This window comes from Topomyia yanbarensis, chromosome 3, assembly GCF_030247195.1.
Source record: "Topomyia yanbarensis strain Yona2022 chromosome 3, ASM3024719v1, whole genome shotgun sequence".
Lineage (NCBI taxonomy): Eukaryota > Metazoa > Arthropoda > Insecta > Diptera > Culicidae > Topomyia > Topomyia yanbarensis.
Window position 1 is genome coordinate 388,507,151 of NC_080672.1, and position 24,946 is coordinate 388,532,096.

General features: G+C 36.5%; 1 protein-coding gene across 4 annotated transcripts in view; it reads right to left on the reverse strand.

Moving 5' to 3' along the window:
* The window catches only part of LOC131689480 (zwei Ig domain protein zig-8), a 748,220-nt gene that overhangs the window by 495,271 nt on the left and 228,003 nt on the right, over positions 1-24,946 (reverse strand). For all 4 annotated transcript variants that reach the window (XM_058974583.1, XM_058974585.1, XM_058974582.1 and 1 more), the window contains one exon: positions 9,360-10,460. In XM_058974583.1, coding sequence (XP_058830566.1) covers positions 9,360-9,438 — 79 coding nt within the window. In that variant the 5' untranslated portion in view covers positions 9,439-10,460. The remainder of the gene's footprint in view (positions 1-9,359; positions 10,461-24,946) is intronic.

Genomic DNA, 24,946 nt, shown 5'->3' on the forward strand with positions numbered 1-24,946 from the left:
TTCAAAGAAAAAGCCGCTGTTCTGACCTGGATTACTGTATTGTAGTTGTAAATGTAGAAATACGATTTGTGTTTTTGATAAAAACTGTGAAAAGAATGTAATAAAATTTTCTGATAAAACAAAACGTATTTATTTACATAAAAATTATCCCATCTCGTCGCTGTTGTGCTATCTTATGGCAAACGCCAATTAGTACATTTCGAGAAAAATGATTTTTAAAGCTTGCGATTGAATATCCTAAAACTTATAAATGGTATAAATAATTCAAAGAAGATAATTGAGTATCTCAAAATCTACAGCCAGTACAATCATTGAGGAAATTCACACCATTAAAGACAACAAGCAAGAAAGAAATCAAATGTCGCGAACATGAAGACAGCAACCACGATGATGACACGGAAGTTTTCAATAGCGAGAGATATATAAACGACCCCTTATACGCAGTTGGCGAGAAAACAATATTTCACCGCCTCGTAAACAGATATCCACGTGCAATGGCTGTGGGGTTGCGCGAGATCTGCTGAACAATGTTTGTTTTTTATTGTTGCAAATAGTAGTTTTTAGTGTAGCAAATATACTGATCCGATTGACTAAAGCATTGAACCGAGTTCCCTAAACGAATTATTTAAAAAAAGAAGAAGTTTTATGTACGACTGAGCACTAAAACTTTTCAAAAGTGAACGGTGAGTTTAACAAAACTCAGATGTAACTCGATATTGGCAACTCCATTTTAATTTGAAATGTCAAGTTTTTGAACCGGTCCCAATTTGAATTTTTGTATTAGGTCTGTGCGCTCTGTATTCTTAGTATAAAACTAGGCATCACATTCAAGCGTACTAGGCAAAAGGTATATTTCAAATTACTGAGAACGATATAACCGAGACAACAGTTTCTGTTTTCGCGTCATTTTAACGCAATATCATTTTCATTGGCACTTCATTTCATTTAAATGCGAGGAATGGGTATTAAAGCACTGTAACGACTAAAATGGTGTGACTGGTTGAATCTATAAGTCCAATAATTTCGAACTCATGTCTTCAGTACATGGCAGTCACTTGGTCTGTTTTTGTTCGTTTTGGAGTAAAGTGAGGAGGCAAACAGAATCATCGCGTATATATTGGGAAAAAGAATCAGCTAATCTAAGTCGCCTCAAGAGCATCTCTTCTATCTTTTCGACCATTTTCGAGAATCGCCCAAAATTGACACCCCCTCCCCCCATGTAACAAATTGTCACAAATTTCTCTATTTCCCAATCCCCTGTTACGTAACAAATTTCTCGATTTTTGTTGTTGTTCAGTAAAAACATGTTACGTAACGATTTAGCTTACTCTCCCTCCCCTATATGTCACAACAGGTCACAACTTCTCGTACCCCCCCCCCCTCCAAAACGCGTTACGTAATTTATGAAAGGTCCCTTTATTACCCGCACAACGTTCAACGTCACCCGGTCAAAAAAAAAAAATGCGGACGAACATGGTCCGGCGATTTAAACAGTTTGACGTTTGACTCAACTCGCCTGTGCTAATTGCCCCTAGGATCAAATGCAATTTGCGAATGCGATTTAAAGACAATTTCAATACTTAGTCAAATTTTCTGGCGGCTGAAATGAACCTGGTTGTTTTTGCCGTTTTCCAACATGGCGGTTCATGTTCGGTTTAAGCTTAAAATTGTTTTTTTTTTAACAATTGGCGTGTTCTCGCTTGTATTTTATTTGTCTAATGCACTTCATTTAGCCAACGAATGTGGGAAGCTGTGGAATCGTGTGTAAATATAGTGGAACAAGATATCTGACCTAAAGTCTTAATTAAAATCAGATTGTGGTAAGTTTTGGTGTGCAATACCAATATCACCATCGATTCTTCCTATAGTTTGGTGGCGATTACCTAGTATACTGTAAAGTTTATGTGAGTAGATAGTGAATCCGAAAATAAGTATTATTTGTAATTTTACATATTAGGCAATAAAGGGCGATTAAATGGCGCGTTCCGTGGGCGATTTGGGGGCGATTTAAGAGCAAGTAGAGCGGCCAAAAAATGACGGCGGCGAATCGCCCAAATGTTGCATTTAAAACAGCCCCCTAATTGCCAGCAATTTGCAGGCAAATTGAAGGGCAATTAGCGAATCCGAAGTGGAAAATAGCCCCTCGTTAGCCAGCAACTTTCCTTTTTTGACTGGGTAGGCACAACAACTTAAATTGAAATTGTCTCCCAAATTATGGTAAAACAAATCTATAATCAAAAGGCGCTTCAAGAAGTTATGTCTCTCTTGTAATCTTGATGATGATTATAAAAAAAACTTGAGCAAATCAAAAACGAACCTATTACTGAGCAGATTAGTGCCATAATGTTCGATATGGCTTATAAAGTGTAACTGCAAGCATCCTAGCAAATCCAACTACCAGAAGGAATTAGACAGTAGGCCATGTACACTGCCGCTGACAAAAATTTTGCAAATGATTCGTAGGAATCGGAAAAATTGCAATAATTTAAAAACAGAGAAATTCTGCAGTCCATTCTGCAAGGGAGAAGCAAGAACGATGAGTTTTCTTTGATTTATCGGAAGCAAGTGTGATGCTAAAATTAGTGAATTCATCCATAGTTATAGTTTCTAATTATTTTGGTGTTATCGCTAATGTTACACTTAAAAAAATTTACGCAAATTGGAAGATAACAGAAATCAGTACTAAGGGACTTCCTTTCGATTAGTGAACAGTCCTTTAATTGATAAAATTCTTGTTAGTTTAGTAGATTAATTTATTTAAACATATCTTTCGCATTGTTCAAAAATCTATGAATTTCGAAATAAAACCTATAAGCTTCGTGAGCTTAAATATAATATTTACTTAATCTAAGTAATCTTATCGAATCCCAACGGGTTTTCAAGATTGTGAGTCAATAGAGCTAATGTTCTTGTTTATGTTTAGTAGCATTCATAGGTTTTTGTACGCACTTTACATCTTAGCAAGCCAAATTACTGGTCTGCCTTTAGCTAAAGTTTCAAGGATCTAGTAGAAGAATTGCCTAGAAAAATTGGCTTGTCTAATGATATCAATTTCATAAAATATAGGATCTGTAAAAAAACTAAATATTTAAATAGATAAATAATTATTTGTTCTCCCTTGATTGATAATTTTGCCGACAATAGTCTTTAACGTATTATCATTAAAAATATTATAAATTTGAGTTAAATAGGAGTTCAACCGTTTCTCCGCACCTACAAATCGCCTGCCTGATCAGATATGTACCGAATGTCTACATTCTCTTGTTTTTGTATTTAAATAATCGAAGTCTGACACTGAGTCTTGTAACCCGAGACAGTTGGAGCCGGAGCCTAAATCAATATTTAGCGGATGGCTTCAGCGCCACTCCCGAAGGAGACCATTCGCCTTGTTCAGTTTGCCCAGCTATTGAGACCCCTCCTACGGGCGGGTACCATTTGTTTCTGAGTTCTGGCTCCAGAATGGTCCAACTGGACTCAGGTACCTTGATTACCAGTCTGAAAACATTCGCTAGAAATCAACAACAGTATACAAAGAAGGCCTCAGACCGGTATAATTAATTAGCTCTAACGCTTTTTATCATCACGGGCAAAGATCTACTCAAACACAAGGTCCCCAATCGTGGCCGATTTAGGAAAGGTTGAGTCGAAGGAAAAACGGAAACGACCGAAAATCGTGAAACAGCCTAGACCAGAAAATACCAAAAAAAGTTTACTGCAAAAAAACTGTTTAATCACTTCAACTCATAATTCGCTTACAAAAAAATATTTATTTCACATTTCGGGTCTCGAACCCAGGCCTTCCAACTTGCTAACTAATTTCCTCGCAGCGCGCTAACCAACATGGTCACTGTCTATCCTGTCTCTCTCCCTTCCCAAAGCATATCAAAAATCTAACTACCTAATGTTGTGTCCATCCGAAAATGAGTGGCTCAACTTACGGTGCGTGCATATACAGTCGGCGTGTTTGCGTGTAATACAGCGATTTCATCGCTGACCTAGGATTTTTACGGGGTGGGAAAAATATAACCGCCGAACAAAAAAACTGATAATCGGGTTTCGAACCCGGGCTTTTTGAGCTTGTCACGAAAACGCTGTCACTTAGCTCACTGAACCGGCATTTGCGGTTTTAAACAAAATTGATCATGCGCATGTCAAGAAAAAGGAAATGAGTACTCACACTACCATGGTTTTACGTGGGTCGCTCGAAAATCCAGTCCGCTGGAGATGCTGATCCGGTTGCCACAAACGATTTGCCCGGTCGTTTGCTGGCAGAGTCTGACCTGATGGAGGTCACTGCATTACATGTTTCCCACGTGGGTTGATCGATAGTCGGTGCCCAGCAACTGGACGTATGCTGGCAACGACGCTGCTCCCTAGCTAGCGCGAATTTGACGGTCGTCGCTCTTCCGGATGGTTCACCGGGAACTTTGTAACTAGATGGCGGGGTCAGAAGCGGTTGATGACGGATGATGATCGGTGTGACGGGATGCTGCAGCTTCAAACCTGCACGAAAAACACGCATCCAACGACAAGTTGGAATTAGGGCACGCACTGCACTGGCCACCATTTGCACCTTACCTTAATTCGGGAATACCGACTCTAAACCACTGCTTCGATATGCGGGAAGCCACTTAACTTGTACGAGTTAGAACTGGGAAGGGAAAACTAATTACTGGCAAAACTGATATAGAGAATCTCACGATTTTTATCTTTTACCTATAAAACCACACCGAGGCGCGAGAAAAAAACTAAACCACTCCTGCCTCTTCCACGATCCAGAACAAAGTGAAACATCAGATCTTTGGAGTCCTCAGTTTAAAGCATGAGTCATATCTTCGTGACCGGAACTACGCAATCGTTCACGAAATTACGCAAGTTTCCCCGAAGCCTTTTTTTGTATACGGCTTCAATTTCTTTTGAATATCCCCAGACCTCGATCCTCTACCACCAAATCCCGGGTGCTGCCGAATGGCTTTCAAAACCCAGAGACAAATAGTTTCCCCTCCACTATAGCTTATTCTGCGGTTAAAGGTCGCAGAAAGGGTTATCTCAAAAGCGGGGCGACGCCTGCGTCGCGACCACCCGCCAAAAGTAACTCGGCTCCAACCACGGCTGGATCCGGTGGGTGCTCAACCACTCATCTGACAGTTCATTCGAAGGAACTCCAACCAACCACTCACTCTCATTCACATTTCGGGAGAAATTACAGAAGCTTTTACCCATGGAAGTGGCAGCACTGCCGAATCTCTCGGAAGTGATTTTGTGTTCCTCCCATAGTTTGCAAAATTTTGCAGTGAAATGTAATATATTTGATAGGAAATCGAAGTTAATCGCTCGGTAGGTCGTTTCTCCTGTTGTGTTATGTGTTGGTAGGCAAAAGTATTGTTGGAATAGTGTAATTTGACGTAGTGATTTTATCGTCACATCACAATTATTTTACTATGTATGTGCGCGAGCTACCAAAACAATGTTCCCACTTAGCATCGACAGCGCCATCTGAACTTGACTAGTTGATGCAACGATTTCACTGATTCCCAGTTAAACTCATTCCGGAACCGGTTCGGATATCTGAATGGAGTCAGTACCCGGTCAAAAAAAATGCGGACTAAGATCGTCAGGCGATTTTAATAGTTTGACGTTTGACTCAACTCGCCTGTGCTAATTGCCCCTAGGAACAAATGCTATTTGCGAATGCGATTTAAAGGCAATTTCAATACTTAGACGACAAATTTTCTGGCGGCTGCAATGGACTTGGTTGTTTTTGCATTTTTCAAACATGGCGGTTAGTGTTATCCACATTATTCATATTATTTATCTTATTAATTCAATAATTTTTTTTATTGTTTTATTCATGTTAATTGTTTCATTTGTTTTAATAATTTTATTAAATTGTTAGTTTTTCCCAGTTCATATATTGTTCAGTTTCTTCATTTTATTAATTCGGTTTAGTCAGTTCTTATAGTTATTGGATGACAGTTAGTTAGCTTGAAACAATTTAGTTTACTCTCTTAATTTCATAACTTTTTTAATATTGTCTGATTTTCATTTGAGCTAATTTGATTTGTTTTATTAATTTGATTTATATGGATCATTCTATCCATTTTATGAATAACTTTTTTTGTTTCATAATTGTTTTGATTTTTGGTTTGTTTTGTTATTGTTTTTTAATTTATTCAGTTTATTATACGTGTTATACGTGCAGGACTCGAGGCTGTGCTTGTCTCACATATAGTTGCTTGCCAGCTTTGCGTGCGTTTGGCAAATTAATGAATAATACAACAGTTATATGTATGAGAGGTGTCTCATCCCACTGATGGGTGGATTAAATCGGTTTTATGTATACATGTGTGTATATATGTGTATGTGTTTATGTGTGTATATGTACATATAAATTTTCAAAAAATGGTTGCATTATACACGGGATTGTTTTGTAGTGTACATATATAATCTATTAATGTGAAAAACTGATATTTCTGGATAGAAGTCAGATCTTTCTCCAATTACAGCTCCTTGGAGATCTCCAATGGAACAACTTACACAAGTCCAACAGGCAGTGACACCAGACTAGGAGAAACGGAAGCGCTGAGGAAAACACGGAGTCTATCGGTTCTTTTTTATTATTTCCCCTTTTCTTTCTTAAATAAGCAGGAATTCAAGAAATGTGGATGAGAGTTAAAGGAGACATAAATGGAAGATATGAATGAAGGTAGAAAACTGAAAAAATGGTAAGTTCTAGCACACATGTGTTATGTTATATATACAAATTGAACCATTATAATAAATACGCGTCGATTTCCTGCTTAAATGGAATCGAAAGTTTTACTGTAATGTTACAATCCAATTGATACAATTACAGTAAGACGGGGCTAGTTGATGGAACGATGACCTCGGAACATGTCTGGCACTGTACACGAAATGGGTCATCGGAAAGTCAATTGAGCTAACACCTTCCTAAATCCGTGAACCAAGTTATTTGCATGAATGTTTAAATACATGCAAACATATTTTTTCTGTAAATCACTACCAGCTAGTGGGAGATAGGAAGGTTAACACACACACACAAATTACAGAAGCTTTTACCCATGCTGAGCGGACCAGTTATTCGAGGGGCCGCTCGATATTATTTACATTCATATCGTAGTACTACAGTCTAAATGAACTAAACTAAAAAGAAATGACCCAAAGTGGCAGAAAAGGTTACGAAACTGTTTAGAACTTATGACGAAGTCGAAGATGTCACTATAATTGTTGAAGCGACTGGTCATTTCTAATATGACAGCGTGGTTAGTGTTGCGCACTTCAGTCTGCAGCAGCGTTCGAGGACGATGGATACGGGTTGTTGCGTAGAGCTTATACTGTGTTCACGCTACAGAGCTAAAACTTGTTATAATAATTAGAAGCAAGAAATATAGCCGATAGCCTTAAAAGACGTTTTAACTCGTAGTGTGAGCGTAGTATTAATGTGTGATAGGAGATCATATTTAGTTAAAAGAAGCTTAGACATGAAAGTAGCTTGCGACACGATCTTCCAAAGTGTGTAGTTCTAATAATCGAAAACGGTCTACGAGTAGTGGCAGGTTCAGCAGATCGTTCCAAGGCAATTGACGTAACGCATATCGTATGAATCTGCGCTGGACAGCTTCAATTCTTTGGCTCCAAGTTGCATGATAGGGGCCTCCACCAGACGACGTTTGCAAATTCAAATGGTGAAGATTGTAGCTTGTAAATTATTTATAAAAATCAAATTCAATTAAGCAATAATTCGTCGATGTACTAAAGCCTTTTTTGTATCAGATAATTGTCTATTGCCTTAGCTTTGGAACTATTTTCTTTAAGAACTTTTCAACATTACATTCATTTTCCAGTAACTATCTCAATTCACCAGAAATAACACATTTATGCACCGAGTTTAAATCCCCTCCCGAAACAAAATGCTGGCTACGGGCCTGTTAAACTGCATTTACTGTCAAAACAAATTTAAATTGTATTTATTAACATAAGAAATATACTATCACTGCGAAAGCTGAATTTTCCGAAAGGGCACCGTCGCTTCGGCATCTTCGCAAATAACGAGACTATTTACGTGCATAACACATCTCCACCGAATGTGGATTAAAATGCTCCGAACAGCCATTCATAAATATTCCGAAACAGTCCTATAACCTTAACACCGCCAAACCCAATGCTGCTACTGGCGAATCATACGAATGGCATAATCTGGAATCACTATCGAAAGCATATCTTCCAGTTTCTTTCTCTTTTTTTTATCATAAAACACAAATCCCAGTTAGTCAACGATGCCGATTCCATCGTAGGTTCTATATAGGGCACTGTTTTGTCCGTTCCCCTCGCTTTGGCTAGATCTGTCGAGATATGTACTTCTCATGTACATTTGATGCGGTGGACCAACGGAGAGAAAACATTCCGTGCTGTATCAATTGTAAATCCCTTTTTAAAGCAAAGTCACGTACAGTTTCGAAACCGTACCGGAGCATCATCTCAGGCACGGTCGGTCGGCCGGCCTGTGCTGGTACAAAAGCTCCCCATACATAGCCGATGATTGCTGGGACGCTGGGGTCGCGGTGGGTACTTTTATTCTGCTCAACTGGCAGAATACTACTGCACCATCATAAAAGAGGTGTCTCCATATCTGCACATGCAGGAGACAACTATAGTGACTGCCATAAAGATTGAACTTTTCACAGGCCCTTCCTTGCCTCCGTTTGTGTGTGTGTAGGGATGATGACGGTGTCTAGGCTGCTAAAGTATCGAAGGGAGGTCATAAATATGTTTAGTTGGTAATTCATGATAGAGAAATTTGCTAGAAGGGAAATCCTTTCTTTTTTTTGCAGGGTTTAAGTCAGAGAAAAGTTTTAGATTACAATACGATGGGATTGACTCGATGACGTTGAACTGGTTTTGGGAGAATTTGCTTGTGCGGATGTGCCTTTGGGAATTATGGGATTACCGGAAAGCGTATGTTTCGGATTCTTGGAGTCAACTTTGTTCTGAAAGCGTTCAATAAGCACTTTGGCGTTTGCGATTCCTTCTCTCCATTTACATAATATTCAAAGGTGATTTATGCAAAATGTTTTTATTTCAGAAATGCTAACGAGTTTAAAATCCAAGCGAATATATGTCTTTTTGTTTCCCTACTGTTTAACGAGCTGGATTCAATGTACTTATTGAAAATATATACGCAAACTTTTCTCGACTCAATTTACCGTTTGGTGTAATGTCATTTGCACTTAATAACGCATGCAAGATCGTTTTGAACAGATAAAGTGAAATCTATTTCCCTCCCCATTCGGCTGTCTCATCTGAAAGTCAAATTAATTACTCAACGTGAAAGCACCTACCTGATTCGAGGGTGGTGGCCAGCAGAATAGACGGCAAACACAGGATAATCAGTTTCAGCTCCATCATCACGGCCGGCATTCTGGAAAACGGTTTGGCTCGGGGTATGTAACTTTCGCTGGTTGGCTTAATTGAAATCTATTCTTTCGACAATTGACGAACTTGTTTTAGCACCACATTTCACCACGCATCACACGCGCCACACCCTTCCTCAGCTGGTCATTTCAGGAAGGTCCAAACTCACAACCAACTATTTACTTTTTCCCCCCGAACCCGTCCACGCAACAGTCTCACCACTTTTTCTCCGCTTTGTCAATCTTTATCTCACACAATGTTGGAAACTTTTCCTTCCCGGGCTATTATCACATTATTCCACTATCAGCGCGAGCTCCTGTGCCGGGTTCGTTTCTAGCCGAGATAGAGAGTGGTCTGGTGTGAAAAACTTTCCGATTTTCCACCCTTTCCCCCGGTTGTTTGTTACCGCCGACTAGCAAGCACTCTGGAGGACAATCCAGTGGGAAAAATTAGTTCGGACAGCTGGCGCACACTATCGTAACGGATGGACAACCCACTGTGACGGTATGATTACGCCATCGCTGTCACCCGGTCTGACCACTCTGGCACACACACAAGCACACACCAATAGACACAGCAGCCAGTAACGTCCCTTGCGGTTAGTCACTAGAGTGGAAAAACTTTTCCCTCCCCGGAACTAACCCCGCCACCACACCACCGCACGGCAACTGCAACTGCCGGCTGCTTCGGGTAGGCCAGCCTTCATTCAGCTAATTTTCATTACACCATTTAAATCAATTGCCATTGTGATCCAGTTTGCCATTGTGAAGCTGTGCTGCTTCGGTCTGGTGCGGAAAAATGGAAAGTTTTAATATCTCTATTACCGGTATATATATATAGAGAGAGAGAGCAGAATCCAGGAACGGGTAAAGAATTTTACCCGGTTCGTTTTTCACGCTTGACGATCGACGATCTGACTAGTGAATGGAGGTGTTTTCTGCTTCGCTTACTCGGCTACGCTGATGGCACTGGCAACGTGTCCGCTGGAATGCTGCTAAAATGATATTCTCCAAAAGCATGCTTTTCACCTGAAAATGGGAGAACGAGAGAAAACGAATTAGTCGAGTGGTAGCAGTAGGTTTGCAGTTTCTATGGGAAAACTGATGAATACGCAGATAGTTGTGAAGGGGGAACCGTTTTTATACCTTCAGTAATATCCTTTCAAAGTAATCATCTATTACGAGAGTCTGTTTAGCAGTGCAATTTTAATTAACAACATTCTAATTTACATAATTAGTTTTGGGTAAATTTCACGAAAGCCGAAAATAAATTTAAGGGGACCTTTTCCTGCATTCGGCGGAAAATGAAGTAATAGTTCAGAATTTTTTGTGGAGAAATGAAAAGACCTACAAACTTCTGATATTGATATTTTTTTTGTTATCTATCGATAATTAGAAAATGATAATCATCTTTCGAAAATTCCAAATGACGGCTTCAAAATGGCGGCTCTTGTCGGCCTCTGCACGCGAAACATCGTCCTACTTGGTCAAGTAGAGGCAGGGCCGGCGGATCACGTGGGTAGTATGGGTAGTACTACCCCCTCGAAAATAACCGAGGGGGGGGGAGCAAACCACTCGAAAGTTTGGTACAAACCAAAACTGCCCAAAAACTGCATGCGTCTGAAATTCTCGATGCACCAAAGTTTTATTTTTGTATTCAGATGCAAATTTCTTTGCTTAACAATTTAAATTTCACATCTGCATCTTAAAACAAGAAATTCAGATCGATATACAAAAAAATAATGCAATTTTATTCAGAATAAAGAATGCAGTTAGAAATATATTTGAAGACTAGATAAACGATTTGTATTTTTTGAACAAGAACTATTATTTGATTACACGGTGCTACAGTGATTTTATACTTTTCAAGTGACATAGTATAAGTTGTAGATCTCATCAAATGCAACAATAATGTTTGAAAAATGTTGAATACCCTAAAAATCTTGATTTATAGCAAAAACGATTTTTCTCAACTTTTGGCCCTTAAAAAAATTCTATGTCGTTATTTTTCAATCGTTTTTCAATTTTTTAAGTGTTCTGGAAAGGTGAAGACATTTTCAACGGTATGCTATATTGTGATCTTTAGTTAAAAATACTTTGCGGTTTAGGGACAACAATATGTAAACTACAATAATGTTACGATTTTTCCATGGAAATTGTGAAAATTGTTCAATATTATTCTGAAAAAGCGCCTTTGTTTCAATAAAAATTTAGAGAAACATTCAATTTTGCATCCAACAACCTATTTTTCATCAAAATCGGTTGAAAAATGGCAGAGTTTTTTTTTAAATTAGAAACTTGGTGGCATGCACTCTTAAGGGGTTAGTGAGGTATTGTCTCGCACTATAGGATTTTCGAATAATATTTTCCGTTATTTTTCCAATTCCAACACATACTTTTGAATGTTAACGTAATCGAGCAAAAAAATCTAATATTTTAAAAATTTTATATGTGACAGTCCCCTTAAAAGCTTATGCAAACATGTTTCTAATTTGGAAAAAAAACTCTACCATTTTTCAGCTGTTTTTTTAATAATAAATAGGTCGTTTGATGCAGAATTAAATGTTCTCTCAAAATTTCTATTGAAACAATGACGCTTCCTAAAATAAATGTTGAGCAATTTTCATATCCTCAATAAAAAAAATCACAAAATAATGGTTGTCCCAAAACCGCATAGTACTTTTAAAAAACCGATTTAATCCACCTAGCAGTGAGATGAGACATTTCTTACACATTTCACTATTAAATTAGTTTGCAGAACTCACGAGAAGTAGGCACCCAACTAGAGGTGGGATGAAAACAGTTCCTAATCTTGCACGAATAAAATCTCGAATAAACTAAATAAATTATAGAAATCAACAAAACGACCGAAATAAAAAAGTAAAGCAAAAAATGAAACAATAGGTTTTTAAATTTATAAAATGAGTAGAAAAATTAATGGAAATCAAAATTATAATATACACGAATCAAATTAGATTAGGTTATAACATAAAAATTGAGATTATATTTAGAAATAGTTATATTAAGATTAAGATTAATAGAATAAATTGACTCATACTAACAAATTGAATGAAATAAAACGAATGACTGAACATGAAATGCATAAAATTAAAGATATGAATAAAATGAGTCAAATGAATCAAATGAATCAAATGAATCAAATGAATCAAATGAATCAAATGAATCAAATGAATCAAATGAATCAAATGAATCAAATGAATCAAATGAATCAAATGAATCAAATGAATCAAATCAATCAAATGAATCAAATGAATCAAATGAATCAAATGCATTAAATGAATCAAATGAATCAAATGAATCAAATGCATTAAATGAATCAAATGAATCAAATGAATTAAGTGAATCAAGTGAATCAAATGAATCAAATGAATCAAATGAATCAAATGAATCAAATGAATCAAATGAATCAAATGAATCAAATGAATCAAATGAATCAAATGAATCAAATGAATCAAATGAATCAAATGAATCAAATGAATCAAATGAATCAAATGAATCAAATGAATCAAATGAATCAAATGAATCAAATGAATCAAATGAATCAAATGAATCAAATGAATCAAATGAATCAAATGAATCAAATGAATCAAATGAATCAAATGAATCAAATGAATCAAATGAATCAAATGAATCAAATGAATCAAATGAATCAAATGAATCAAATGCATTAAATGAATCAAATGAATCAAATGAATCAAATGCATTAAATGAATCAAATGAATCAAATGAATTAAGTGAATCAAGTGAATCAAATGAATCAAATGAATCAAATGAATCAAATGAATCAAATGAATCAAATGAATCAAATGAATGAAATGAATGAAATGAATGAAATGAATCAAATGAATCAAATGAATCAAATGAATCAAATGAATCAAATGAATCAAATGAATCAAATGAATCAAATGAATCAAATGAATCAAATGAATCAAATGAATCAAATGAATCAAATTGTAACGAACTTACTTTCTAGCATCACAAATTATTCCCACAAAACCAATCCCTACATGCACCAATGTGAATCCTTCTCAGGTCACAGGTCATAAAAACCAAATTTAACATATCCTTTAGTCAGGCCACTTGAAACGAGGCCACACTCATATTTTCCCACAGATCGTAAATTACTTGAACGATCGTTTTCAAATCCAACTTGCATAACCAGATGGGCGCATTCCAGTTAAACCATTCTGGTTCGCACCACTTGTTATAGCAACATTCTCACTAGGTCATTATTATGCTGAGGCGACAAATAAACAGCCTTGCGTAACCAAACAAGCACCGATAGCAACCGATGTACCCATACTTGTTCATTGAATTGTTTTCCCTTTTTTACGCTACCCGTACATAATTATGTACTTTGAAATTGTAACTGACTCCTCCCATTTTGATATACATAGAATAGTTTAAGTCAGGTTAGCTAGGTTAGCTCGTAAGATTTTAAAACGGAATAAAACACGTTATGTTAAACAACCAACAAGTGTACAGGCTAAAAGTCTAAAAGTAATATCACGTATCCAAAAAAATGAATCAAATGAATCAAATGAATCAAATGAATCAAATGAATCATATGAATCAAATGAATCAAATGAATCAAATGAATCAAATGAATCAAATGAATCACACGAATCAAATGAATCAAATGAATCACATGAATCACACGAATCACATAAATCAAATTAATAACATTGATTAAATGAATCAATTGAATTAAATGAATCAAATTGATTTGATTCATCCAGTGAATACAATAAATCAAATTAATGAAATGGATCAAATGAATAAAAACAATGGCTGAACAAAATGAATAAAGTAAAAAATAAATGAAATGCATAAATAAAACAAACGAATCAAATAAACAAAATGAGCTGAAGTGATAAAATGAATAAAAAGAAGAAAATGAGCAGAATTAAATGCATTGAAAAATTGAACAATGGTAAAAGGTTATAAATTAATATAAAGAAATAAACTGAATCAAATAAATTATTTGGATGAAATGATTAAAGCTGAAAAAGTAGTCAGATTATTAAAATGAAGAAACTGAACAAAATGAATAAACTGGAAAAAATGAATAAAATGCATACAATGAAAACAATGAATGATATGAGTAAAATGCACAAAAAGAATAAACTGATCAGAGTGAATCCAAAGAATGAAACGAATAACATAAGTAAAATGAACGTAGATGAACAAAACGAATAAAAAGATGCGGAATGAAATAATTAATTAAAATGAAATGGTCATATATTTGAAGCTAAAATCATTTTTGAATAAAGAAAATGAATAAACCGAATTTGAGAACCATTGCATCAAAAAGTTTTGAAATGTTTTTGAAAATCCCATCTTATGAGAAAAGGCTAATAAATATGCAATGGACTTTCTAGGGCTTCCATCTTTTTTGGTTTTATTCTTTTTGTTTTCATGCATCCTTACTTGACGAATTCAAAGTTTACTTTTTGGTCACATATTCCCGAAAAAAAAATTTATGTACAGAATAGATTTTACTGGTCCAGTATTTTAACGCGCAATTGAATATAGTAAAATGAGACAAGGTCACATGTGCTTTCAAGCCCCTTAAACAGAGAACGACAAGGAGAATGCGATTCGTGAATGAGACCGGTAGATATTTCAAATTTTTTATTTGCATTGAAGTAAATAGTGTGAAATGTCTAGGTTATGTCAATAGTATAAAAGCCGTGCATTCAGTTGATTGCAATGCAGTCTCTTTCCATTCATCCTTATAGCTTTCATATTGTTTCGTTCGGAATTCTCGTGCAGGAAATATGGATAAATAAGACCTATACAGACCAATACTGTGAAAAAGAAATGATTCAAACTACTCAGTATATCCAAATATGGACGACGATAAGTTAGAAGACACATTGTAGTTCCATCCCCCATCGAGAGTGGGTACTTTGGGAGACTTGGGACTTTGGGACTCTTTTTCTGGATCTAATTTGTGGATATTTTTGATCTTTGATCCGTTTTTTCTCATGAAAGTTCGTACCAATACAACGAATGTGCAGCTGATACAACTCATGGTTCATTCGCCTGCGCAACGTTCCGTCTTCCATCTGGTACGTAACACCTTTCGTTCGAAAACTCCAAGGGCGCGTGGGTCCTCCACGAGCATAGTCCAGGTCTCGTGCCCGTAGAGGACCACCGATCTAATCAGCGTCTTGAAGATAATCAACTTCGTGCGCCGGCGAATTTTGTTCGACCGGATCGTCCTCTGGAGTCCAAAGTAGGCACGGTCTCCCGCCAAGATCCGTCTCTGAATTTCTCTGCTGTTATCATTGTCGTCGGTTACCAGTGAGCCCAAATACATGAATTCGTCGACCATCTCGATTTCGTCACCGTCAATCCGAACTCGGGTGGGAGGTTCACATTGTCGGCTCTAGAACCTCTTCCTCTCATGTATTTTGTCTTCGAAACGTTGATGGCAATTCCAATCCTGCTGGCTTCAGCTTTCAGTCTTTGATCATATATTTCATTCTAACTTCAATAGAGATACGAATAGTTTAAATATTGCACGTGGAATGTCTCTTTTGAAAATTTTCATCGTCAAACTTTCATATTACCCAGTTAAGCTAAATATTTTTCTGATATAGCCATGAATTTCCTTAATTATAGTGTAGATACAGGCTTTGAATACAATTGAATTAAAGTTGAGTTGATGTAGCAGCAGACAAAAAATGGTTTTGTTTTCTAAAACCTTCTCAATTACAATTAATAAACATTTTAGATTGGCAGAAGATCTTATTACACAACTTAGAAATGGATACAGAAATAGCTAGATAGATGCAATGGAAGAGAGACAGAGAGAGAAAGAGAGAGAGAGAGAGAGAGAGAGAGAGAGAGAGAGAGAGAGATTGGGGGGGGGGGCTGTGGGGAATGGCAAATGATGGTTAATGCAGTGATATTATTTTTATAGGTATATTATTATGATATATTGATTTTTACATTCTTATCTTAAATAATGTAAGTAGTAATTTTTGCGCCATAACCAGTATAACCTAAATCTTGCAAAAGAGCTAAATTTTCGCTAGATTTTTGGGCTTCAAACATATACTCGCTTTCGGTGACGCGACAAGTATAATTATATTACAAATCTTTTATCTCACTACTAGGTGAATTACTTGTTGATCTGTGTATTGATATACCATACAACATTTACCTCATGATTGAACGCAATGCCTAATCCAAGGAATAAATACTAGAACTCACTGTTTCTTTATCAACACATTATTTTGTCTTTGAAGTGAACTTATATATTGATTTTTGAGAAATAGTTCATTTATTATAAAGGTAATTCACAAAATGTTCTCAACATCGAATTCCTTGAATCACGTAGATGTGTTTTCATACCCCGATATTCAAAATCGGTTTAGTTTTGCCCCTAAAACACCAGTAAAGCAATACTCTGTATGAAACAATCTCATTATTAATTAGTGAAAATTAATAAGCGAGGACTAAAAATTCAAAATGTTTAATATCTCCACCGCTCGTGCACGGATTTAGACAATCTATAGCTTGTTAGAAAGGTATTTTTACAAGCTTTCTATTTATGTGCAGTTTGTGGGACAATATTGTACTGTTCGAAAGTTATTTGCAAAAAACCTGCCGTGTTTTGATAAAGCCGCCCATGTCTCAGAAAGTAAACTACATATCGAGAATCAATAATAATAGTGTCAAATGGCAACGTTAGGCCTTTCATTTGAAACTAATTTCATTAAAATCGGTTCAGCCATTGCTGAGATAATTACATGACATTTTGTACATACATACATACACACATACACACACACACACACACACACACACATACAGACATTGTCTCAATTTGTCGAGCTGAGTCGATTAGTATATGAGACTCGGCCCTCCGGGCCTCGGAGAAAGTTTTCAAAGTTTGAGCGAATCCTATACATTTCTTTTGTAAGAAATGTAAAAAGAACATAACATAGCATATCGTTAGAAAGGTTATTTCTTCTTCTTTCCAAAACAGAAAATTAAAAATCGGTTGCAAAATGACAGCGTAAAAAAAATTTTAGTGCTGAAACTTTCGGTTTTGTTTTGCATTTGATCAGACCTCCAACCTCTAACGGACTACCTCAAAAGTACATTTGATTTTTTTTCTTTTTTAGCGCCGTGTTATCAATTGAATCATTCGGAAATCCCGGAAAATGGATTTTTTAATTTATTCCAAAAAATTTACCTTCTGCGAAAAAAAAATTGACCGGCAAACACTTGAAGTGGGTAATAATTGTAAATTATACGCTTTCAACTGGTTCGCAGATCAATTTGTTACCATTTGGGCCCTTTACCCCATAGATCAGTTGCAAAAAACGAGAGCAAAACGAGAGCAAGAGAGTTTGCCATACTGCTGTTCGACACGAACGTAGGCAGTAATAGAGACGCTACACGGAAACAAATCCTTTATCGTTTTCATGAATTAGAAATCATGAACCCAAAAATGTTATCATCTTCAGAAATCATGATAATGGTTCATCATTTCATGATGAAAAAGACGTACATCATGAACTATACCAAGCACTCCCATGATTACTAATCATGGCTGCTACATGCGTAACACATACCGACAATTTTTGCCACGTGAGAGCCTGGTTGCCATTATTTAGAGGCAATAATTTACCTGTATTCCTTCAGGACATCATATTGAATGAGTCAAATTGAACAAATGCAGTCGGAGTCTAATAACTATAGTTGGTTATAACTATAAATTTTGTGTTTCTAGGAAAAATATGATTTAAGAGTTTCTTTTGCAGTTGTCTATTGACAATCATTTTTTTCAATCACTACCCGAAACAAACTGAAGGACTTAGGGTGGGAAGAACTGTTGTATCCTGCTTATAGTCCGGATACAGTGCCATCAGGCTATCGTTTGTTTCGTTCATTACAATACACTTGACGAAAAAAAATCTCCATGAATAACGTCAAAACTCATATAAAGTAATACTTTGATGAGGAATTTTATCATTTATCGAACAAAATAGCGAATACTGGGTTGAAAAAAGTTGTTCAGGGCATTAGCAATCCCATGTTCATATTATATGATAAAGACCCTTAAAACGTTTTTTTGACTATCTAATTTAACGACCATTATTATATTTTGAAGAAGCTCACTAGTCAGCATGTTTTAAACATAGGCAAATCATCATGAATTCGAGCCGTTATATATAAAAAATGAGATATTAGGTTTCAAAATTGCGAAATTTCATCGTGTTTTGTGTTATCTAGAAGTAAAAAATAGTTCGCGTACCAAATAGAAAATAGATAAACCGTAGGTTCTTGAACCAGTCAACGGAGCTAAAATAGCAACAGTATTCGGATTATTTCAATTTTATTCTGTTGGTGCAGGAATTAAGGTTGATCTCAAAAGCTGTTCGTTGGGGGAATATTGCCAGTAAGATTCGCACTCCCCATAGTTCTCCTAATAATAGTAAAGAAGAGAGGTTTTTTACTAATTTTAGTAAAATTATTATTGAAATTATTATCATTTAATTTATTTTCAATTTCAATAAAAAAGTTTGTTTTCAAAAGTTTAGTTCATGATTCCTGGAATCATAACCTTCATTAAAACGCCTGAAATTATACTCGTCGACGAAACAAGAGTAACGCATATATTGCGTTACAAACAAATAGTTCATGACAGTCTTCCCATGAACATCGATAAGTTTGCACCTGCGTGTACGAATACCGCGTACGCATATGGGGTTCCGTTGTGCAGACGAACATGTGTACGTGTTTTGGTACGCATTAGGGCGTTCGAGTTTGCACACGAATTGTGGGTTTAAGATGAGCACAGAACTAGAGCGAACATGGTGTTTGATGTTTATTTGGGAAGTCTGGTTCATGATATGATGCACATAATTCATGGTGTATTTTCATAACATGAAAAAACACTTTATTCCGAAAATCATGAGTCAGTTTTCTCATTTAGAGGAACGGATCTTTACCCGCGTACCTGCGTATAACAGTTAGGAGGCTTAACCATCCTCTCAAATATGTGTCTTGGATAATGAAAGTATATAACATTTATTTTGTATATGAATATTCAATGTAATAACTAAAATACTTAGGAGGAAATTGTAAGGAAAGCACGCGTAAATTATATTCAAACGATCTAAATAAATATTAAGCTTTAACGTGTAACACACGAACACAAAAGATCAAATTACACACACGTTGGGAAAACAGGAAACGCTCGGGACTGGGAAACTATGGGAAAGCATGAAGTAAAACCAAACGGGAGAGGAAAATTGCGAGTGAAAGGGAAGCTACTGGGTTAGGATAGAAAGAATGCGAATCACTTTTGCTGTAACCTCCAAGAAAGGCAGACATCAAAGTTAAAAGTTTAAGAAGATAGACGTTTGGAAATATTTGAACGTAAAGTATATAGTGAAGCAAATAGAGGAGTGATAGAAAGTGAATTAACTAAATACCGAGAAGGAATCAGGTATGAAACGAAAATTAAACCAGTCCCATTAGCAAACCCATAAGATTTCCCTCCCTCGTCAATATTATCCGCTTTCAGGACCCCTTATATTAGATCCTAAAGCCATCGGAGTGGCTTATAGTCCGAGGCGTGGTGTCCCTTGAAAGGCCCGTCATTGATAGTAGCACCATCATCGCTAAAAGCCCGTCAAAAGTGCCCATGAGCACACTGAACCAGCCACGAGGTTCCATCGAGACCTCCGGGTCATCAGCCGGTAGCTGAGTCCAGCCAGAGTGCCCTTGATTCGCCGGTCTGTCGCCGAAGATCAACCGCAGTGATCGTCTATCTACGCGCCCGCCAGAAAGTGGCATTGCTGGTCGCATCGGACCCCGCCACCCAACAGTCCACGTGTACCACACCAACAGCAGACCATCGCAGCAACATCCCGTCGTCGTAGCCATCGCAACAGCAGCCGACCGTTTCCCGTTTCGTCCCAGCGTTCGCCGGCCGGCCGTATACACACCTACACGCACACACCAAAATGGTAAGTCAAATAAATAATTGAAAAAAGTGAAATAGACCGTGTTTGTCTTCCGACTGGGATAGAGTGGCATTGAGCCGACCCTGAAGCCTCCGTGCCTCAAGCTCGAGCTAGCCAAGAATAGAAGACTTTGGAGCCCACCCCAAACGGTCCCCGTGGCTTGACCAGGGACTAGGGGTATTCTAAGCCGCGACCCTTCTGGTCCGGTGAGTAACAAATGGGCGATATATCTTTGATCTCGGTAACATGAAGACATTTTTTGTGATTTTTAAGATATAGCGTCCAAACCTTACGCAAGTATTGGCTAAAGAATGTTCAAAATCGACAAATTTGCCGACTACTACCGCGAAGTATTTCTTTACACTAGTGTTGGTGGTAACACAGTAGCTGCGTTCAGGCTAGCGTCACAATCATAATCGTGATTACCAGAATTTAGGTTATCCAAGGTTGATCAAAGAAAAATCATTGAAATGAAATTGATGTCAGCCCGGGGACAACTTGACAGCTCCCATATATTAAACTCATAAGCAAATTTTGTGGTGATTTCGTGATGTCATGGCGGCTTGAATGGAGCAAAATTTGAAAAAGACGCAACCCATATGACGAATTTCGCGTCAACTCGAACAAATGTTGGCAGCACCCTCTCAGATTCTAATGAAACTTTCTGTACATGAAGACTTTGCCACAAAAAGCCACTTAGCATATTTTGTTTTTCCAAAAATGATCTAGACTGTCTTTTGAAAAGGGCCAAGCTTTTTTACCATTTTTTTTTCAAATGGTTATAGTCTAAAAATGGCAAATCCTGCAAAAAAATGTTGTAGGAGTGGTTTTCACAAAACTAGTCAAATTTTCAAATAAAAATATTGAAAAAATGCTTCATTGACTTCTACACTGAAAAAAATCGATTTTAAAAATTTAAAGTCGCTTTACAAAAGCTACTTCCACTTATATTGGAATTCCCGAAAATCTTCCGGATCGAATCAACATTTCCCGTCGAAGTCGAACAAAACTCTGGCAGGAGTCGAACAAAATTGTACATTCCTGGCAGTATTCTTGCTAAAACCGAGCACTACCGGTTTGCTGCCAGAATTCTGATAAAAGCACACACATTCTATTTAAAACTAATAGGCACAAAATCCTACATATATTGTTTATTCTCCCGATCAAAATACTAGAATTCTTGACGTTCGTAATGAACTTGAAACAAGGTGTCGTAGGTTCACGAATTGTTAAGCTTGGTGATGTGCTTTCATTGGCCAAAAAGTTTTTAATTTATATTTCTCAAGAAAAAAGCACCAATATTTACCAACTACAAAATTCACACAACAAGAAAACCAGGCACGTAGCCAGAGGGGGGGCTAGGGGGCTAAAGCCCCTCCCGAAATTTTTCAAAAATAATTTTAAAAAACTGGCGACTTTTAACAAAATGTGTTGCTCATTTGGTTTGAACAAATTATTGAGAAAAAGTTGAAGAAGGCAATTTCTAACCACCAAAGGCAATGGTCACGAAATTCAGTGTGCTTTATGCTTTTGCTCGAGCCAGTGCGAAGCGAACGACAAAAATAGTAACTTTTATATTGAGTGCCTTGTATGAAGAATAAAAGAAACTGTTACTATAATTGTTGCTGTAGTAATCTGTCGAGATCAATGAGTAGTAGAAGCAAGAAGTGGTGCTCCAGCCAAATACGGTGATTATAAAATATTAATTCGCATAGGACCGAGCGTTCATAATGTGGAACATTTCCTGAAGGTGTAAATGGAGGTTAGACTTTCGGAAGCCGCCTTTATTGAGTTCTACCATGCCAGGCATTTAGCGCTCAACAAATTAGTCCAGACATTTCGAACAACTTAAAACACATGGTTGTGTGTGTGACAATGCTATAATTAAGATCCTCCTATATATGGACGATGAGAAAACCAATGTTCCGCTACAAGATCGGATGCCGCTTACTCGCAGATTAATGTCACATTTGGGAGAAATGGAATCCATTCGGATGGGCAATTATTTAGGGTGAGAAGCAAGGAAGAAATCAGACATTCGCGAACATGAAGGCAGCAACTGCGATGATGACACGGAAATGTACAATAGCGAGATAGAAATGAACAACTTCCCCCCCAAGACATAGTTGGTGAGAAAAAAAATATTTCCTCGCCTCGGAAACAGGTTTCCACGTGCAATGGCTAAGCGCTTGCGCGAGATTTGCCGGACAACCATTTAAACTCGTTATATATTTTTTTATTGTTTACATAAGGAAATATATAAAAGACCCACGACCCCGTTTGTTATTTTTAAATGATAAGTTTTTGAATTGCATGCAATTTTGATTTATGTATTAGGTCAGTGCTCACTGTGCACTCTGCACACTGTACTGTGTTACACAAAAAGTATTTCATTTCATTTTTACGAAGAATTCGTTCCGTACTAACACACTGTTAATTCGAAAATCCATGATATCTGTAACAAACGTGTAAAATAAAATTTTTTTAAAAGTGAATGGGTCAAAAAGTGGTAAAATAATAGTCAATCACGAAGCGCGACTAAAATGTTGGGACTGATTGAATCTATAAGCCAATAAGTTGGGATAAGTGTTTCGATTTTATGTCTTCAGTATGTGACAGTCTTTCGTTCTGTTTTTTGCTCGTCATGGAATTAAAATGAGATAATCTTAAATAAGAGAGAAAAGATAGGAAAAAAATCGATCAATCCAAATCGATTCAGTATCACTTTTCTATCTTTTCTATACACTCATCACGAGTGGTTTCGGAATTGCGCTCTGATCTTCTCATTTCGTCTTCGTTATTCGTACAACTTTGATGCATTAGGTGCAACAACTTTATTTGAAACTTTTTCCCAAATAGTGGTAAAACAAACCTGTAATCAGACAAACATTACAACTTTCTTCAAGAAGTCATACATCTCTTCCAATCTGGATGATTGTAAAAAAATCAAGAGCTAATTATTTTTATTCAAAAACAAACCAATTACTGAGCAGAGTAGTGTCCACATATTTGTTTAACGAATTAACAAAAAGTTTTGCAAAAGTTTCTCAGGAAACGGATAGTTTGCTTTAATTTAAAAACAGACAACTCTAAAAGAAAGCCTCTTCGGCAAATTAGATGTAAATGGGATGTGTTCTCTTCCATGTGTCGGAAGCAAGTGATGCTGAAATTATTATGAAATTAAACCTATATTTCTAGTTTCTAGTTCATCAATGTTAAATTTACCATTAGAAGCATTCACTAATCAGTGCTAAGCAATTTTCTTTCGATTAGTGAACAAGTTCTGAGCAGTTTCGTTCAGTAGATCAAATTCTGGATAGTTTCCATTAGTAGATTAAATCATTGAAATATATATATTTGACATTGTCCAAAAACCCACGAATTCCGAAATAAAACCTTCAAATGTTCAAATATAATATTTACTTAATCTAGGTAATCTTTTCAAGTTCCAACGGTTTTGCAAGATTCCGAAAGTCGATATAGCTAAGGTTCTTATTCTTGCTTTGTAGTGAAATCAGTAGTTTTTTGCGCTCACTTTACATTTTGACTTTTACTATAGTTTCAGGGATCTCGGAAAATCAATCTACGATATTTTTAATTCGTAAGTCCAATGATATAAAAAGTATCTAAAATGAATCTACTTAAATAGATAGTTATTCTAAGTTGCCTGATAATACTGTCGAAGATAGTCTTTAACCCATTCCCCACGAGAGAAAAATGAAAAAATATTCTTCCTCAGGATTGTTATGATTACGACATTATCAGTATCATTTAAATTGAAAATTTCATAAAGTTGAGTTAACGCAAACTTCGGATGAAGTCACAGAACTAGTAATAGTAGCAAGACGCCTGTTCATGAACATATAAATTGAACCTATTTTCCGCATCTACAAATCGCCTACCTTCTCAGAAGATTTAAAGCAAATTTCGACATTCACTTTGTTTGGACATTCTTTGCAACGGTAAACTTGGATTTCACACTGATATGATACTATCCATGGAGACAACCTTGACGTTGGTTTCGTTCTCCAGATTAGCAAATGAGTGTAAAATTTCGTGAGACGTGTTTTTGGATATTTTTCTACTTATTCCAATTTAGCGTCTTCTACACCTTGTAAACATGTAGTCTAGAATGCGTAACATTTTTAAAGCAGCCCTAAATACTTTGAACTCTTGAATATTCATTTTTGTAACTAGAGAAATTTCTAACTTGTGAATTAATAATAATCAAATTTAAGTCGTCGATGTACTATAGCCTTTCTTGTAACAGGCAACGTATCTTTAGGGTTTTTTTAGTGTCTATTGTCTTAGTTTTGGAATTGTTTTCACTAAGAACTATTCATAATTACGTTCAGTTTCCAATGACTATCTCAAGTCATCAGAATTATTACATTTTTTCCTTTTTTTATTTCGACTATGTTAGTCACATTTTCTTTTTTACATTTTAACGACATTCAATTAGCTAGAGATTACTGGGTAGGGAAAGTTGTGAAAATTAGA